The sequence below is a fragment of the Simochromis diagramma genome, unplaced genomic scaffold (genome assembly GCF_900408965.1).
Source record: "Simochromis diagramma unplaced genomic scaffold, fSimDia1.1 OVJJ01000131.1, whole genome shotgun sequence".
Taxonomy (NCBI): Eukaryota; Metazoa; Chordata; class Actinopteri; order Cichliformes; family Cichlidae; genus Simochromis; species Simochromis diagramma.
Genome location: NW_024387200.1, coordinates 7,391,733 through 7,410,660, shown reverse-complemented (window position 1 = coordinate 7,410,660; position 18,928 = coordinate 7,391,733). Strand labels below are relative to the sequence as shown.

The following is an 18,928-nucleotide window of genomic DNA, read 5'->3' as shown; positions in this document are numbered from 1 at the left end:
CCTCAATTTGTGCAGTTTTAGAGAGACAGGCATTAATTCTGCTTTCATTTATGGAATAATTACAAGGAATAAATTCAGGCCATTGTAAGTTAAGCATCTTCAGGATTATTTTATTCTTTATGACCTAATACTAATTACAGTTGCTTTGTGAACTCCTGTTTTAGCTCAATAAATGTAAAACCCTCACATTTTGAACCATCAAGCTGAACTTCGGGGGCCTGCTGCGCTGGTTTCTTTTAAAGTTTTGGTTAATCAGGAGGGAATAATTCAGAGCAAAATGCTGAGACCTGAAATCACTTAGCAGTCTGGACTTTTTCCCTTCATTACCTCTTTGTTGTTTTCTATTTTCAGCTCACCGTCTGCCAAATCCCTCTTTGCCTTGTACGATGTCCCTATAGACTCGTGCCCTGTTTTTTAAAAAAAAAAAAACATCCAAACACACAAACACAGAGATAAACTGCAGATAAGTTAAAAACTAATGTCAAAGAAAACCATTTTTTTCCTGCTTTTTGTGTTGTCAATAAACAGCAATACAGGACATACAAAAGGTATTCCTTCATTTTATGGTGGCCTAGTTGCTCTCAAAAATCGATTTTTTTTTAAAACTCTTTGTTGCTTTGTCTGGCTGACCCCCACTCCCCAGTCTGTCACCTACCTTTATTGCTTTTTGTCCATCCATCAATGGGTTTTTCACCTGTGCATCTTTATTTGGGTGTGACTCATTTTTCCTGATATAATATAACTCACTTACAGCATCTGGAGCCATGGAGAAAATCAATATTGATTTTTGTCTTTCCTCTTGTCATCAGTATTTTTTAAAAATGGCGATGTTGCTTCGCTTCATTGCAAAGTGAGTGGTTTGACAACCAGTCAGCTCCATTAACAGGCAGGTTTACCTTCAGCATATAACATTACAGTAGCATTAAAAAGGCCTTAATAAAACTGATCCTTATGTGCTTGTTCTCTGCCCTCCATAGCTAATTGAGTGGCAGGCTTGATTGGATCCTGTTGAAAGCCACAATAGGGGTCTTTCTTTGTTTCCCTCCGAAGCATGTCAAATTAAGTGGCTGAGGGAGGCTGCTGCTTTAAGAGAGCTGTTTTTTTAACATATCTCTGGTCATTAAGAGGAGGTGTATGGAGAGCGAGAAAAACCAGACTAAAAAGAGAGAGAGACTGTGTGTGTGTGTGTGTGTGTGTGTGTGTGTGTGTGTGTGTAGTGATTTTTCCAGAGACTTTGGTCTGCCTGTCGCCCACCTGCTCCACATGGGGTGGCAGGGCCTTAGGGATAAGGGAGGGAAATGAGACACATGGGGTTTATTGGAGGGGCTTGACTGTGTGTGTGTGTGTGTGTGTGTTTGTGTGTAAGAGAGTGAGTGAAAGAGGGTGTGTATATGTGTCAAGTTTAGTATGCTGACCAGTTGTCTGATGGCCACATGTGTGTAAATAAATATATACATTCAAGGGTAGTGAACATGTGTGCTGGTGGGTGTGGAAGCTAGTCTGTGATCGTGTCTGCAGTGGCTTGCATGTGTGAGGTGACCCGGTGCAACAGTCCTACACTTGCTAAAAGCAGACACATGGCCGAGGTATGTGACCCCCGAATGACTGGAATGGCTGCCTCAGATTAGACTGAGTCGGATGACCGCCATTGATCCGGACACAGAGAAGAATGCTGGGAGTCGATAAAATGGACACACAAACGACGGCCCTTCCTCAAACATCCATCGGCTCTAACAGAATGTCGATAAAGACACGTGAAAGTTAAATGACAAACAGTTTAAGGCAAACAGCACAGACAATTACCACTTCAGAAATCAATGTGAAAGTGAGCCAGCAGTTCACCCAGCAAGACTCATGCCACGAAACAACGCACAATGGTGGAAACGAGCCCCCCCACAAAAAAAACTAGGCAACATCAATAGTTGCTTTTATGACGGTTGTCCAGTCAAATGGCTTGTTTATTCTGGAGCCAGCGTCACACAGCTCTGCCATCATGCCTCTAGACCAGTGAGCCTCAGTTCTTGGTGTGCAGCAGCTTGCAGATGGCCACTGTGAACGCAGTCCAAAGCCCAACACTGTTTCAGGCTGTTTTTTGAATGACTGCTCAGTGTATTAAATCCCTTTGGCTCCTGTTTTGATGCTGGCAAAAAAATCACAAGATTTTTAAGCTGTGAGATGCATACAAACATAGCAACTAATGAAATTGTAAATAGACAAAAGTGCCTTAATCCATAGAGAGAAAGAGTCAAGTCTTTGGCAATGTGTGAACTGAGCAACAGATGCAGCGATTGATAATTTATCCTTAGTTTTAAGTCTTGAATGAAGTGTATTGATATGGTGAAATCAGGCGATCGAGCCCTGTTTTAGCCAGTGTGTCTGTACAAGTGTAAAGAAAATAGCCTCTGCTGATGAGGTCATATATCTCTTCTAATATTTGTAAAACACCATTAGCCTTATTAGACTCTTATATATTGGGTGTTAATTATGTATTCAGTTCATGACTGCTGTAGGTTTTTAATATTATGAATATGATTCCATGGCCAAGTTTCTATCAAGCGCATTATCCAGAGGGATCCTACAGCTTGATAACATATCTGACTGCAGTCTTTTCATATGCAGCCTTTCAAAAGCCCTCTTGTTTGTTAGGATTTAATAAGACTGGCACTGGATTGAGTATAGTATTGATTTCTTTCACTTTAACTTAAATATTTTCTCTTATCAAAAGGGATGCATAGCAGATCTTCTGCTAATAAGATCTTAAAGAGAAATAAAGTAGAATAGAAATGCAACATGGAAGTTATGCCAAGAGGTGTTTGTAAAGTCATACTAATGACCATTAGATTCAGCCTTGGAGCAAACTAATTGCTTTGAAGCAATCAACAATACATTATCCATGATAAACTGAGACATGGTATATATTAAAGTGCAGGTAATGAACATGAAAACATCTTAACGTGCAAGCTTGGTGGTTTATGCGTGTCTGCTGTCATGTGTATTTTAGATGTTTAGCAGCAGAGTCACGTTTGGTAAAAGCAATAATTTGTTCAGTGAGAGACGGACGCGGGAGGACTCGCATCCCAGAGGTCCATATTTCATGGTCAGGGTACACGGTGTACTCCATTCAGAGGGAATTCATCATAGTGCAGTGGGAGATTCATCATTGTGATCTTTGCACGTGTGTGTGTGTGTCAGAGTAATATGGTTTTGTGTGTGTGTCTTCAGCTGTAAACAAAATAGCTCGTCACAAACCTCCACTTTCATGAGAACTGCTTTTTAGTTTGGAAACTTTGCAAACTAAGTCTAACCTTAAAGAGACTCGGTTACTTAAACATTTATTTTATTGTTTTATTACTTTTTGTTTAGATCAAGTTCTTTTGGGATATATTTTTTGTAGTTTTCAGTGACATCTTGGCAAATTTTGTTAATCCTGTGCTCCCCAGTGAAATTGCTGGACTCTGGAGAATGTTTGATTAGGTGAAACAGATAGACCGGCTCTTCACATGCGAATATATGAAAGAAATGGGATCATCAAGACTTTCTGTTTGGATGCTTTAAAAAAAGCTGTTGTTCAAGGTAACCACTGTTTTTGCCAATTGCTCTCCACAACTGTTTGCCTGCATGCAACCAAAGACTGCCCAAACCTGTTTGATCAACAGAACTCAGACTATAAGCAGTTTCCAGTACCAGACGTCTCATCGACTGCCTACAGATTCTCTATATTCATAAGGAGACAGTCTTATTAACACTCTGCTTTTATCCCCTCACAATGTCTAACCACCTTTATTTGGAGGTAAATAGAAAGGATAAGGGCAAAATAGTGGTCATAATCACCCACTGCTCAGCAAAACCGTGTGTGTGTGTGTCTGTGTTTGTGGACATCAAAGGCAGGTGCAATACTTCAACTTTGGATGAAGAAGTCAGTCTAGAAATTTCAGAATTGCTTACAGAAGATAGACGTATGGTTTATATATATATATATTTTATTTGGCACATAAGTTAAACTGACATGGATATTTGTTTAAAGTCTGTACGATCATGTCACGGCCTGTTTCCAATATGTCGTTTGCCTAGTGTTGCCAAAGGACGTGATGGCTGAAACTATGAATAGGTGTCTCAAAGGTTCACGCCAGCTGGAGAAAAGACATGGAGAGAATGATAAAGACAGTCCATACATGCTTGTGCTTGTGGGTATGTTTGAACGCGTTGCTATATACCCTGCCTTGCGAGCATATCCTAGACCTCTCCACATGCAGGGCATAGTCGCCATTCCTAGGCCACAGTCACCCTTCACCATGGTAACGCCAACCACACTCTGTTTACACCCCTCTATGAGGCTGCGAAGCATGGGAATCAGAGAGACAGAATGTGTATGTGTGGGACGGACAGAGAGAGAGGGAAAGAGAGAGTGATCGCCGTGAGTGAAAGACCAAAACTTGTGATTACAGCGAGACGCGCTTACAGACGCGCACTCAAAAATCCTGATTACCTTGTCTCCGTTGAATCCTCTAGAACAGCCATGCCTCTGTGGCTGCTGTTCTTCCCTGTTGGGTCTCTTTGGGTCTCGCAGTGGAGGCCACTAGAGTCTCTATTATTGTAGCTCCACCAAATCCTGTTAAAACCCACTAATGATGGGGATTACACGGTTGCCTCCTCTCCCTCTCCTCGCAGCACCGACGACATCCAGCTATGTCCACCCTCTGAACCAACTTTTGCAGCTTCGGTAATCATAATCACCTGAAATGAAAATTGGAACAAGTTTAGTTTCATAAAATAACTCTGCAAGCATGTAGAAAAAAATGTCCTTTCACCCATTCTTTGGACATTTGCTGCTGATCATATGAGAAAAATATTTACACAGCCTGGCTGGAGTATACTCCTGCACTAGAATTAGTGCCACATTGTTCTCATAGCTTGTCTGGTTAGCTAGTGAGGAGTATCCTGGGTAATAGCAAAAGGCACTGAGATGCTACAAAAACTTTATGTGAGAGTATATGAAAATGTATGGTATCCTGATAAATGCACGTATAGAATATGAATTTAAATTAATGTAGTTTAAAAGTTAAAACTATCATGTTGAAATGTGTTAGACAACAGAACATCTTCAGCATTATTTTACTGTATGTTAACAATTTGCTTAATTGCATGTTCTTGGAATTGGGGTGCACAGGCAATTCACAATTTAATTACAAGGGAATAAAAAAAACAGTTAATTAAAAATTAGGAATGACAAACAAAATATTTCCCATACTGATCTCCTTGGAAGTTAAATGTAAGATTACTGGGTAAGGTTCAGTAAAGAAATCACATCTTATACTGTGATTATGCATATCTGCTTAATTGTTCCAAGAGTGCATCCTCAACACATGCCCCTTACCATACTGAAGCAGCCACGCACAAAAAACACACATACAGTCACATACAAATACACACAAAAGGAAAGGTGGAGGGAATGCTGAAAACCATAATGAGATATTCAACCTTCGAAAAGAACAACCTGCCTCAGCCTGGGGGTGAGTGAACCCTGGCTTGTTGGATTTCATGCCACCACATCACCGAGGGCCTCTCGATGCCCTCAACCCATTCAGAACTTCAACAGCTCCCTTCACAGCCTGAAGGTGCCTGCTGGCTTCCCCAGTTCCCTCCCGCCTACTTTGTGAAGAGGATTTGAACCAGTGAAAGCCAAAACAATGCAGAACGGGCCATCCTCCACCACCCATGATCCAGTTATGAAGAAAGGGGAATATAGGTGAAGAGGGTGACGAGAGAGAAAGTGTGGGAGGGTGGATTGCAGGAATTAGGTTTGCGGAAAGTGGACTGGTGGATTAAGGTGCGGGGCGCATGCTAATTGTGTTCCCCTATTTTCTGCCACTGGAGTGGGAGATAGTTTCACAAAGGCCCAGCAGATGGACCGCGCTGGCCTGTGGTTACCCCAGAAGAAATGCGCTGTTATGAAAACGACATTCCTCCACACAAAGAGCCTGTGTTCTCGTGGCCACGCATGGCTACATGTCCGACGCAGACCCTTTCTGTCATTCTGTTGCACTCAATCTCACACTCTTGCCCACGCTCAGTTAGTCTACTGTTCTGACTGGATCATTCAGCTCTTCCTCACTGTGTACCCATCTTTTTACAGTGTCTCCATCTTTGTCCCTAAGAGGATATTTGCATACCTTCCATCCTACTCACGCATTTTTTGTCCCAGGATTTCGGGAAATGAGAAGCCCACGCCAAGTGATTCACATTGATACCCAATGTGTCGCGTTCATCCACTGTCAAAGACGCCTGTTATTTCTCGTTCCTCACAATCTCACGGTGTTTCTAATTTCATCATCTGCACCACAGCGCTATAGAACCGCTTCCTTTGTGTTAAAGTACTGTGCCATCCTCAGGCTGTTTGATTTACAGCTGAAAGCAGGAAAATTATGGGAAAGTGAATGACTTGCAGCAAAGCACCCTGTGGATTTTAGTTAAAAAGTTACTAAAGTTTTAACCAAGTAAAGACCGTGTCAAACGCATTCGCTTTTAAAAAATCTCACTGGACTGTAAATTTTAACATCAGAACAAGCAGAACTTGTAAAGAGCATGGCAAAGATTTCAAGATGTGACGAGTACCTCTTGAGGAGGTTATTGGGAGGAGGAGGAGAAAGAGTCGGCAGAGGGCACGAGACAAATATACTGCCTAAACTAAAAGATACAGGTGCATACTGGTCTTTTAAAAACAATGAGAGGTTTGCTCAGGGTTACCTCTCACAGTTACTGCAGCAGATTCTCCTTGTAAACACTTTTGAATTCGTAGCTGATTGTTGCAAGTTGTGTCAAAACTGTAACTTTAAACACACTCACACAAATTGAGCATCTTACAGGATCTGGAGATGTAATTATTTATCTCCCACATTCAGCATGAATAAACATCTATGAATCTCATGAGAAATAAGAGAAAAACAAAACTCCTGCCAACTCCACGACTTGCATGGGAATGATTAGGCTTTTCTCAGTTTCTTCACTACCAAAGTAATCCAGTGATAGTTTTGTATCTACAGTTACACTGCAGAGCCGCCAAGTGCAGATATTTCATTCTTTTAATGTTGCCAATTTGCCAAACAAATGTAGGCTAACACAACACGGCTCAAGTTGTAGCCCACAGTAAATCTTAATTTTTAAAGTATTGAAGTTCAGAAAAGCAATAAAGCGTAGACTATACCAATACCATGACTTTTTATATTCCTGAAGTTAGAGAAAGAAGGGTGAAGTGGTTTGGATGTACGGAGGAGGGATAGTGGATATAATGGGCAAAGGATGTGTAACAGGGAGCTGCCAGGCAGGAGGAAGAGAGGAGGAATACAGAGAAGGTTCATGGATGTAGTGAAAGACGAAGGCTGGTGTGACAGAAGAAGATGCTGGTAATAGGATGAGATGGAGGCAGATGATCCAGTGTGGTAACTCCTAAAGGGAGCAGAGCAAAGAAGAAATTCTGTGGACAATCTATGTGAGCTAAGAGTCATTATTACTTATGCCATGCTCTCTAATTCTTTACAAAACTTGATTCTAAGACACTTATCTGATCTAAAGCACCTGGATTAAGCTGCATACTGCATGCAAATTAAACAGAGTATCACATTTTTCATTCTCATAAATAATTTTACAAGTAAAATTTGTACATCAGTACGGCAAATGGATTCCAAGCCTGAAAACAATAGACAATGGGACACCTATTTTTGTATTCTCAGTGAACTGCTCAGCACATATGGAAATGGGCTGTTGCATAATAAAATTGGTCTTTGCCATACTTTTGCCCCAGCAGAACAAAAGCTTTTACTCACAACAGGTTGTTTAGTCTGTACTGTGCTCAGCAGGCAAGAGCGTCTTTGAAATCAGAATATGTTGCGGGGTTATTTTGGGGGGCTAAAATATTTGCAAACCATCAGGTGAAATGCTGAAATATATTCAAAGTGACATCTACGATGAAGGTGTCCTATTTTGTAGTAACATAAAAATAGTAGTAAAACGTTTCCTGGTTATTTTCCTGAGGGTTTTTCAAATGAATGACTTCCCTTCAACCCACCACAATCTGAAAAAGAAAATCAATTTATGTGCCGTTCTCGAAGACTTTAGAGTGAAAAGTTTATACAGGGAGTGCAGAATTATTAGGCAAGTTGTATTTTTGAGGAATAATTTTATTATTGAACAACAACCATGTTCTCAATGAACCCAAAAAACTCATTAATATCAAAGCTGAATGTTTTTGGAAGTAGTTTTTAGTTTGTTTTTAGTTTTAGCTATTTTAGGGGGATATCTGTGTGTGCAGGTGACTATTACTGTGCATAATTATTAGGCAACTTAACAAAAAACAAATATATACCCATTTCAATTATTTATTTCTACCAGTGAAACCAATATAACATCTCCACATTCACAAATATACATTTCTGACATTCAAAAACAAAACAAAAACAAATCAGCGACCAATATAGCCACCTTTCTTTGCAAGGACACTCAAAAGCCTGCCATCCATGGATTCTGTCAGTGTTTTGATCTGTTCACCATCAACATTGCGTGCAGCAGCAACCACAGCCTCCCAGACACTGTTCAGAGAGGTGTACTGTTTTCCCTCCTTGTAAATCTCACATTTGATGATGGACCACAGGTTCTCAATGGGGTTCAGATCAGGTGAACAAGGAGGCCATGTCATTAGTTTTTCTTCTTTTATACCCTTTCTTGCCAGCCACGCTGTGGAGTACTTGGACGCGTGTGATGGAGCATTGTCCTGCATGAAAATCATGTTTTTCTTGAAGGATGCAGACTTCTTCCTGTACCACTGCTTGAAGAAGGTGTCTTCCAGAAACTGGCAGTAGGACTGGGAGTTGAGCTTGACTCCATCCTCAACCCGAAAAGGCCCCACAAGCTCATCTTTGATGATACCAGCCCAAACCAGTACTCCACCTCCACCTTGCTGGCGTCTGAGTCGGACTGGAGCTCTCTGCCCATTACCAATCCAGCCACGGGCCCATCCATCTGGCCCATCAAGACTCACTCTCATTTCATCAGTCCATAAAACCTTAGAAAAACCAGTCTTGAGATATTTCTTGGCCCAGTCTTGACGTTTCAGCTTGTGTGTCTTGTTCAGTGGTGGTCGTCTTTCAGCCTTTCTTACCTTGGCCATGTCTCTGAGTATTGCACACCTTGTGCTTTTGGGCACTCCAGTGATGTTGCAGCTCTGAAATATGGCCAAACTGGTGGCAAGTGGCATCTTGGCAGCTGCACGCTTGACTTTTCTCAGTTCATGGGCAGTTATTTTGCGCCTTGGTTTTTCCACATGCTTCTTGCGACCCTGTTGACTATTTTGAATGAAACACTTGATTGTTCGATGATCACGCTTCAGAAGCTTTGCAATTTTGAGACTGCTGCATCCCTCTGCAAGATATCTCACTATTTTTGACTTTTCTGAGCCTGTCAAGTCCTTCTTTTGACCCATTTTGCCAAAGGAAAGGAAGTTGCCTAATAATTATGCACACCTGATATAGGGTGTTGATGTCATTAGACCACACCCCTTCTCATTACAGAGATGCACATCACCTAATATGCTTAATTGGTAGTAGGCTTTCGAGCCTATACAGCTTGGAGTAAGACAACATGCATGAAGAGGATGATGTGGACAAAATACTCATTTGCCTAATAATTCTGCACTCCCTGTATGAAGCCTTTATAATACAAGAATCAATTTTTTCAGCAATTATTTTTAAAAAAAAGAAAAGAAAAATCCATTATTCATTTCAGGTATGTTTTCAAGAAAATATGTCAAAAGATTCTCTGGCTGTGTGAAGTGTGTGCTGTTTTTCTCAGAACTTATCCTGTTAAGAAAATATGCATTGGATATTTTGTGGGTGAGTTTACATGACAAGAAAAATGTACATTTTAGGGGGTCCGTATTGGAAACAACCATTTTTTGTCATAACATAAGCTGAACGTTAATCAATTAATCAAGAATGAAATAATAGCAACAGTTTTAAAGTGTTTAAAAGCTCGGATCATACGTCATGACAATAACTAATAACAAATTAGCAACAATGTGACTGTGATGGATCATGTGTTTTATGCAGGTTTCATCTCTGGAAGTTGACTTTCATATAATAAAAGATAAATATAACTTGGAATACTGAATGCCTGGAACGTAGATAATTGATTTTAAAACTTCAAATTAAAAAAAACAGTACTGATGTTTACAACATCCAGTTTAATGTTGCACAGATACATGTTGTACTCCGCCTCTGCTTCTTTTCTTTCTTCTGAGTGTTTCATTGATGTGACTCAGAGACCACAAGGAAGTGACTGTGTTGTAATATGAGTTCAGGTGCAGGGCTGAATAGGGGAAAGGGTGCATGTGAAATTTTGTTGGGGTAAAGACTCGGGGGTGGGGGGGTTGTTCCATGCACGTGTGTGTGTGTGTTTGGAAAGCTGGTGTTGACACAGACACAGCCGCTCCATTGTACTCCCCCATCTCCAGTCAGGATGTTTGAGGAACGCCTCATCGCTTGGCTCGCTCTAATCTCTGCTGGAACCAGAAACCTGCGGCGGGAAGGCCTCAGCCCAGAGGACTTTGTCAGCACCGGGATAAGAGAGGCACAAGTCAGGGAGAATCGCTGGGATGGTTACTACTGAAAATTATGGAGAAGTCAATTACAGATTGCTCGTGAGCTGCTTTAAATTTGCAGACAGTAAAATAACCCAGGGGACTGCAATAAATCCGCTAAGTAATCCTTTGATTTAATAGCTTTTGATTTATTTAGGTCTTTTTCAATATGAAGTTTGAATTTTAATATAAAGATAAAACAAGTTAACTTGCTGAACTTAAGGAGACAAATCAGAACATTTTAGTGATCATCGTCCACCGTTTTTATCACCTCGTGTGTTTCATCTCCATTTAAACGTGTCTCTGTTTTTCCACTATTTTAAATGTAGTGGTGCTGATTTTTTTATAAGCCAGCTTTTTAAATATTCACATTTACTCTAGAACATGTAATTCTGACTGCAGTGAAAGGGATACTGAAAAAGGCAAGACCGACTGACCCGGGAAAATCAGTCCAGAACAATTAGCACAGAGCAGTTCAATGGCAGTGGAACCAGTTAGGCCTAATGAAAAACATTTTGGAGGGGAGATTGTGGTTTTGGCCTGAGCCGCAACAACCTGTAACTTGTTGTTGCTCAGTTTTTAATCATGGCAGACTGCGCAGCGACAGGCAGCATCTGGCATTTGCTTGAGCAAAGGAACTTGGAAGGAAGGCCACGGGATGAATCTGAGTGACCTAAAGCTGACTTTGCTCTTGGCTTTTTTCATGAAAAGGGTTTTCTTTTCATTTCAGCTGAAAGCAGTAATCACAAACATCTAGCTATGAGAGGTAATCCACAGGCCAACTTTGAAATTAGTCAGTATTGTCCATAAAAATGGACTTTTGAGTGCGCTGTTGTGGAAAATTAGTTTGAGAAGGGATGAAAAACGCGTGACATTTTTTGTTTTTAAATGTTAAATGGCAATTTGCTAAAGGAATTTTTGTGCTTTACATGACAGTGATGATATTGATTATGTATATTTTCTTTTATACTGATAGGTCTGATAAGTGGACAGTTACTATAGAAACCATAAACAGCCTCAGTGTGTAGAAATGAAAAAAAGAAAACAGGCATTCCTATGATGTATTTTACAGTTTCTTTGAGAAATTTCAGAAGTTAAACCGACAGAAAAAACAGGTATTTAGCCCCCGGCCTCTCTGGAAATGTGATGAAAGCTGAAATGTTTTCCTAATTTCAACCACTCTTAAAGATTAATTATTCAATTTAAGAATTGTGGCTGATAATGTACAGTAGACTGGGTTTTATCCTCGATGAGACTGAGGTGGCCCCCAGGAAAGCGATATAAGTGGATTCATTTCAAGATGCCTGTTCCTCCAAAGACTTTATTAGATTTAGTTAATGAGAGAGCAAGGCAGGCAGGCTGGCTAAGCGCAGGTTGGGGAGCTGGAATATAATTAAGCCGTGAGTCAGATGATGCCACTGTTACACACTTTGATTAAAAACACGTTCAACAGCTAATCTTCAACAAATTAAAGCGGTTACATCGTTTGGCACGGTCACCTTTGGTTCTCTCCTCAAAAGAAAGCTTTTCTTTCTGACTCTTCCGTTCATGCCACCTCTACACCTTCTACCTCCCACCTCTACACCATTGTATCCTCCCTCTCAATGTCCGCACCCCAATTCTCCACGGTAAGAAGGTGTAGTGGCATGGCTGGTCAACTAGCCTTGTCTGTCTGTCTGAGATGTAGTTAACCCTTGTGATTTTTATGTCTTCCATATGCCCTGCTGGGGCCTTTATGGCTGGACTGTGTAACGCAGGAGAAGCTTGTATATTTCCAGGCCAACACACATAAGTCTTCTTGTCTGAGCTATAATGAGTGTTAGTATAGATTTCCTGTGGCTCAAACACTAGGCTTAATTGACCTGAACAGCTCTGAGTGACTTGGCACCTCCCGTCTCAAGCCTTCCCTCCTCCCTCACCCCCCACCAAGACCTTTCTCTGGGACAAAGAGGCTTTTGTCCCCAGGCCTGCGCCACGGTGCTCCGAACCTTTGTTGACTGTTTCTGTCTGACAGAGCAAATAGATCTGGCCTCCTTTTGTTTATTGTCATTTTTTGAAGTTTGAACAAAGTTTATACAAAGCCCCATTTTCTGACGCTGTTTGCTGCCTGCAGGGGGAAAACAGAGAGGGAAGAAAAGAAATGGGTTTATTGTTTGTTGAATTTTGACTGTCTGCTGCTGTCTGACCTCTTCTCATCTCTCCCTCTTCTTTCTCCCAATCTCTTTCTCCCTTCCTCACTCGCTTTCCCTCAATCACTCGCAGGGATCATATATACACAGTGGACACAGACACTGCCAACAGTGAAGAGATATTTTTCAGTAAGGTGAGTGAGACGTCTGACTCTTTGAGGATGTGTTGTTCTCTGCGTGATTGACAGCGTAACCTCACTCTGACTGCAACAGTGTGTACGTATGTGCATGTGGGTGCATTTGTGTGCCTGCCAGCAGTCTTACTCACCCGCTCACCGATTGGACCTGGCGCGTTCGCAATGGTGACCCTGTTAAGAAGATTATTTAATCAATCAGCTAGCTTGCGTCATCCACGCTCATCAGTGGGACAGCTAGAGGTCTGATGGGTGCGTAACGGAAGCTGAGGGGACAGCGGAAGAAGAGCGAGAGGGAGGAAGGAGAAGGGGGGAGGAGCAGGAAATGGAGAGCGAAAGCAAAGGTTAGATGAGTAGCAGAAGAAAGACAATATGGATGCAGAGGTGAAGAAGATCCCATTGTATAGTTTCAAATTATTCAAAAAAGGGGCCTCATATTTACATAGGGCCTCGACTGTAATAACCCACTCTTTATTCCATTTCAACCACTCTTTGCTGGCATCGCATGCCCTAAACATAATGCATGCAAACAGAATTCAGACAAGGCCATTCTCGTGTATGCAACAACCAGCAATCCCTCCACCTCATCCACTTCAATGTCAGAGCCTGGCAAGTGGGTCTTAATGAGAGCAGGCTGCAGATGAAAGGCTGGTGGGAGACGCGCAGATTGATTGATGACTGAGGGTCTTTAATCAGTGGCTGAGCTCCAAACATGTTGTACAACAGCGGCAGGTACATAGTGGTCTGAACCTGTGGCTGGGAGCTGACCCTCAGGTGACACAGGCCAGGGACGCACGTGGTGTGTATGTGTGTGTACATTTGTGTGCATGGCTATAACTTAAGTATAATTACCCGTATGTCTGTTTGTAGTCCAGTGACAAGTAAAAGAGGGCTGATCCACAGGTCAAGGCAGTGCGTGTGTGTGTGAGTATGTGCACACGCAAGGATGGCAAGCCTATTAATCCACAGATTTGTCCACGGATCTGTCCTTGGACAGTCTGTTCTGATCCGGGGTCAGTATTGTATTTCCTTCCCTCTGGCAGAAAATTCGATGTTCAAGGAGGTAAAATGATCTCCAAACAAACTTAGAATAAAGTTTGCCTCAGAGCAGGTGCCCCATGAGAGAAATCAATGATGTAGAATCTCAAATGATGATTATTGATCTTAATATAGATGGGTTATTGAGCTCCATAGTACTGTCTGTTTTTTTTTTCCCCTCCCACCTCACTGTTTAACCTGCTTTCTTTGTGACTCGCTATTTTTCTCTTTAGCTTCAGTTAAACTTCCATCTTTTTCCACAGAAAATGACATGGAAGTCCAGACAGGGAGATGTGGACACTTGCAGAATGAAAGGGAAGCATAAGGTAAGGAAAACACACACTACAACATCATTTGTAGAGCAAACGTCACTCGAGTTTTTCCAATTTTTTTTGTCAGTCACACACTGTGCATGGCAGACAACCTGTAACTGATGTAATTGCGCACAGTCTCTGTTTCATTGTCTTGCTCTCTCTCTCTCCCTCACACACACAGACACTCTTAACACACATTTTAAAGACACAAGATCCTGAAGGTGCAATAACACACTTCTTGCAGTTCATATAACCTTCTGCTGTCAGAATTTATAGAGCATATCAGTGGGAATCTTCATATCTCGTGGTTGTATAACTTAATTTTTTTCCTGAACTTAATAACACTTTCATTATTGTTTGAGAAGACGTTAAATGGCACATTAAAATCTCCTGCGGATTTGCCTTTATGTGCCGTGATCAAATGCATGTCACGATACTGTGTTTGTTACATATGCCTCTCCCTGCTCACCGCGTGCCACATGCTGCACTTCAAAAGACAGAAAAGCAAAAAAATAACAGCCCACATGTGGCTACAGATACAGATGTCACCATGGACTTCCTTTCTTCTTTTTCTCTTTCTTTTTTTCCTGCCCTGCTCTCCCTGAAGGATGAGTGTCACAATTTCATCAAAGTCCTTCTGCAGCAAAATGAAGACACCTTATTTGTTTGTGGAACAAATGCTTTCAACCCCTCCTGTCGGACCTACAAGGTAGGAAAACACACACACACACACACACACACACACACACACACACACACACACACACGAATGACTATTTTTGTGCTCTTGCCCACTTTTGTTTTATCTCAGTGACATTTTTCACATCTATCATTTTGCTCTTTCACACACACACGCACATAACACACACTTATAGGATTTTTGACCCCAGCCCTGTGAGAGTTTAGAGGGGGTGGGCTATGGAGCCACGGACATAGATGGATGACTTTCACAACTCAGCAGGCCGTCCTCCTGTGCCTTTACCTCCAGGTGTACTTTGACAAACTCAGTTCAGAAGCAGAGAAAACTACTCAATCTTACCTGCTTTCATGCATGCTCGCACATTGCCAGATCTGTTTTAACCTTTTCCTGAAAGCATATTTCCGGGCATATTCAATTTATGGAATAGCTTCAAGATTCCTTCAGGAAAAGTAAAACCACGAAAAGAAATGGTGCATTTTATTTCCTATGAGTCACTAAGGAGAGCACAGGTACACATTAAGATTGACTTTGTGCACCAAAATAGAGATGCCAATAAAAAAGCAGATGCAGAGAGATGATTAAAGTTTGGCATACGTGGAAGCAGATGAACAAACGTTAAAAGCAGATGGGCTATGTTCAAATTGAACCTTTTTTATTTGCTGTCGACATAAATCTGATGTTTCTGATGCTCCAGTGTGAAAAAGTGAACATAATTGCCATTATAGTCTTAGTTCGTTCAGCTTGGCTGACCTACTAAGTTTGCTAAGCAATAGTTGAAAATATTGCAAAATATTAAAGTTTTAATTGGTATTTGTCTAATTTTTTTTTAGCATACTCTATGACAAATCTTCTGGAAACCAATCAAAGATCAGTATCAGAGGTTTAATCATAGTAATACTGTACAAATACTATGCACTGCTGTCCGGACAGACCCAGTATGAAGGACACCTTACAGAAAAGGAAGAATGTGGGACAGTGGGACAGTCGGATAGACATGCAGACAGTAATAGAGACAAAAGGACAGGGAGACTTGGTAGCAGTCCTGTCCTGAAGGGTGTTGTTCTGTGGTTTATAAGGATGTGTTGTGATGGTCAAAGCACACAGAGATGTTATCTAGGTGGCCTGTGGGGAAAACGCCCCTGCTTTGGTTCAGCAGATCTGCTTACCAGAAAAGCAAGACCTCTTCGCTCCACTGCCTTTGTGGTTCAGCATGCTAAGCACACAAAGTGGACGTCTTTCAATTCACTGACTCCTCCAATAGGGAAAGTGGAATTTATGTCTCTGCATTTATCAGGCATGGTTAGCTTTTATAGCGCCTCCGGTTATGGTTTCAAGGTTTGTGTTTTAGCTGTTGCTGCACTGATGTCGCTGCTAGTCGGCTGAAGTTAATGGGAAGGGAGGGGAAGTGTTGTACATCAGTGTGAGGTTTGGTAAAAGAACTCCACATTTACACACAGCCTTATATGCACCTGTGGTATAAAAATGATGCTTTTTATTGATCACTTATGTTAAAAGTCAAACTTCAGTCAATAACGGTATGATAAAAAAGGCAACTATTGTTCTTTAAAGAACACCGATCATTAAAATTCATGTTTCGTATTTGCTCAGTCCCTGCCCTACCTTACCCAAGTGAATTTGTGTGTTTGCAACTGCCCTTCCACACCTACTAAAACACTCATGTTTAGTTGAATAAAATAGCTGTTTTAGCCAGGAAACAACTGAGTTATTACCAAAATCATTACAAGAAAGTCTTGACACCTTTTAAAATGCAAGAAATATGACTGATTATGGGCGCAAAGATACAAATCCACACGAAACACATATACAAGAAAATGTGCACCCATGCAAACACTGACTGTGAACTGTGTACATTTTAAAATAGGCATCTCTCTCTCTCACACACACACACACACAGACACACACACACTGTACTGCTGGCAGGCTGGCAAACTCTCTGGGCAGATACCAGACCTTTGATGGCGTGCTGGGCTCATCCACTTCGCTTGGTCAGAAGTGTATTTGTGTGTGTTTGTGTGTGCGTATATGTGTTTGTGGTTAAATCCACCTTGGCCACAGTTTGCCTCTCCATCTCCCCAGTGTGACAGCACTGAAAAGAGCTTCTGTTTCGGGGCCAGCCTCATCCCACATTAATCAACAGCGCTGCGAGGGCAAGCGGGAGGGAAAGGGAGGCATGGAAGGGGAGAAAAGGTGGTGGAAGACAGAGGAGGGAGACAGAGGGGGCAGGGAGGGCAACCGCCCAAACCAGCAACACCTCATGTTGGTTTTTGTGTTGTTTTTTCCATCAACCCCCTGCCTGGTTACCTCTGATTTTACCTGACTTTGAGTTTCTGACATTTATTTTTATTTATTTCTTTTTTAAACAAACCTACCAATTTTCTCTCTTTATTAGCTGCTTCTTCAATTGGTGGTGTCAACATTAAAAAAAAACATGCACTGTCACAGATGCATTCATATAGAAAAAACACAGGCAGACACCTCGGCAGCATGGCACAGCCCTCTCCCTTAGCACCACACAGCACCCAACTCCCTTTTTTCTTCTATTCATCCTCCCTCCTACCTCTCCTCTTCTCCCGCCAGCCTTAATCCCCCCCCTCCACTTCTCCCACCACTCCGCCATCTTTCCCTCTGTTGCTTTCTCCCTCTGTCACTCCCTTGCTGTGTTGTAATAATAAACACTCCGTCCAGCTGGGCTGATATATGACTGGAGTCAGTTTCATCGCCTGTTGCCGGGTGAAGCAGGGGGAATCAGTGGGGAGTCTTGGAGGCAGTGACTCCCAGGTGATGCGTCTTAGACCTGATACCGGCTAACCGAGGTGTACTGGGAAATTTCATCTCTTCTTCTTTGCATTTGAAATGACGAGGTGAAAATGCTTCCATGCATGCCATTTTTTGCTGCAGCTTTTCCAGAGGCTGTCTGACTGACACGTAATAAAAGACAATACAAATTTAATACACTGCAAAAGCATTAATTAATTAATGAATACTTTTCAATAGTAACCACACATAATTAACAAAAGCAATTGTTATATTTGTGTAGTGATTCTTCAGCAAAGTGTATTCATAAAGATCAGTAATTTTAGTTTATATATATATATATTTTATTTCCCCCATAAAACAAACTAAACACGTATCTCTTTCAGCAGCTGCTTAAATTCCTTAAATTTCCTGCTCTGGTGTAAAAGGTGGTTGGGGAAAGTTTTCACCCTCCCACTGCTCAGAAACAGGTTGAAGAGAAATGGGCCATGACTATTAATCTCCCCAGGAGATATGTCCTTGTTTGGTTTATACAACTGCTCCTGGTCCAGGTGTGAACTTGTACACTTGACCTTTATAGATGTGGAAGGTTGTTGCAGGTGTATGGATGGCATACAAATAAATTTTCTGGGTCTAAAAGCGTGCTACTAACTTTAGGTCACCATGTAAAAATGTATCAGTATGCCAGTGCCAGTACAGTCTGACAGTGGCTGGCCTTTCATGAGGTGCCTAAGTCATGCATTATTTTGGAAGCGCAGTTTTGCAAATGGATATGTCTCAGTAAATATGCCCTTTACTGTGCTTATTCTATTAAATAAACAAGTCTGGGATATTTCAAGGAAGCTGTTCGGAGCAAACACTTCATAAGTGGGACGCCGGTTCAGTTTACCCCATGTTTGTCCTCAGTAAGATTTCACAAATCCCTCAGCAATGATAAATAAAGCCCATAAAAGCGTCCTCATAAAAACAACAGAGACATGGAATCAGAACATGTCCCTCACCCCCCGAATACTGGTGCTGATGCTGAACCAATTAAAACACTCCTGATGGGCATGTTTTGGATCTACATTGTATTTGTCTAATTAATTAGCATATAGCCTATGGAACACACCAATGCGCTGTTGTAGTAATTAATTCATCTAGATGCACTG

General features: G+C 41.6%; 1 protein-coding gene across 3 annotated transcripts in view; it reads left to right on the top strand.

Moving 5' to 3' along the window:
* The window catches only part of sema6a (sema domain, transmembrane domain (TM), and cytoplasmic domain, (semaphorin) 6A), a 103,465-nt gene that overhangs the window by 46,205 nt on the left and 38,332 nt on the right, over positions 1 to 18,928 (top strand). For all 3 annotated transcript variants that reach the window (XM_040050308.1, XM_040050307.1, XM_040050309.1), the window contains exons 4-6: positions 12,890 to 12,950; positions 14,252 to 14,314; positions 14,910 to 15,011. In XM_040050308.1, coding sequence (XP_039906242.1) covers positions 12,890 to 12,950; positions 14,252 to 14,314; positions 14,910 to 15,011 — 226 coding nt within the window. The remainder of the gene's footprint in view (positions 1 to 12,889; positions 12,951 to 14,251; positions 14,315 to 14,909; positions 15,012 to 18,928) is intronic.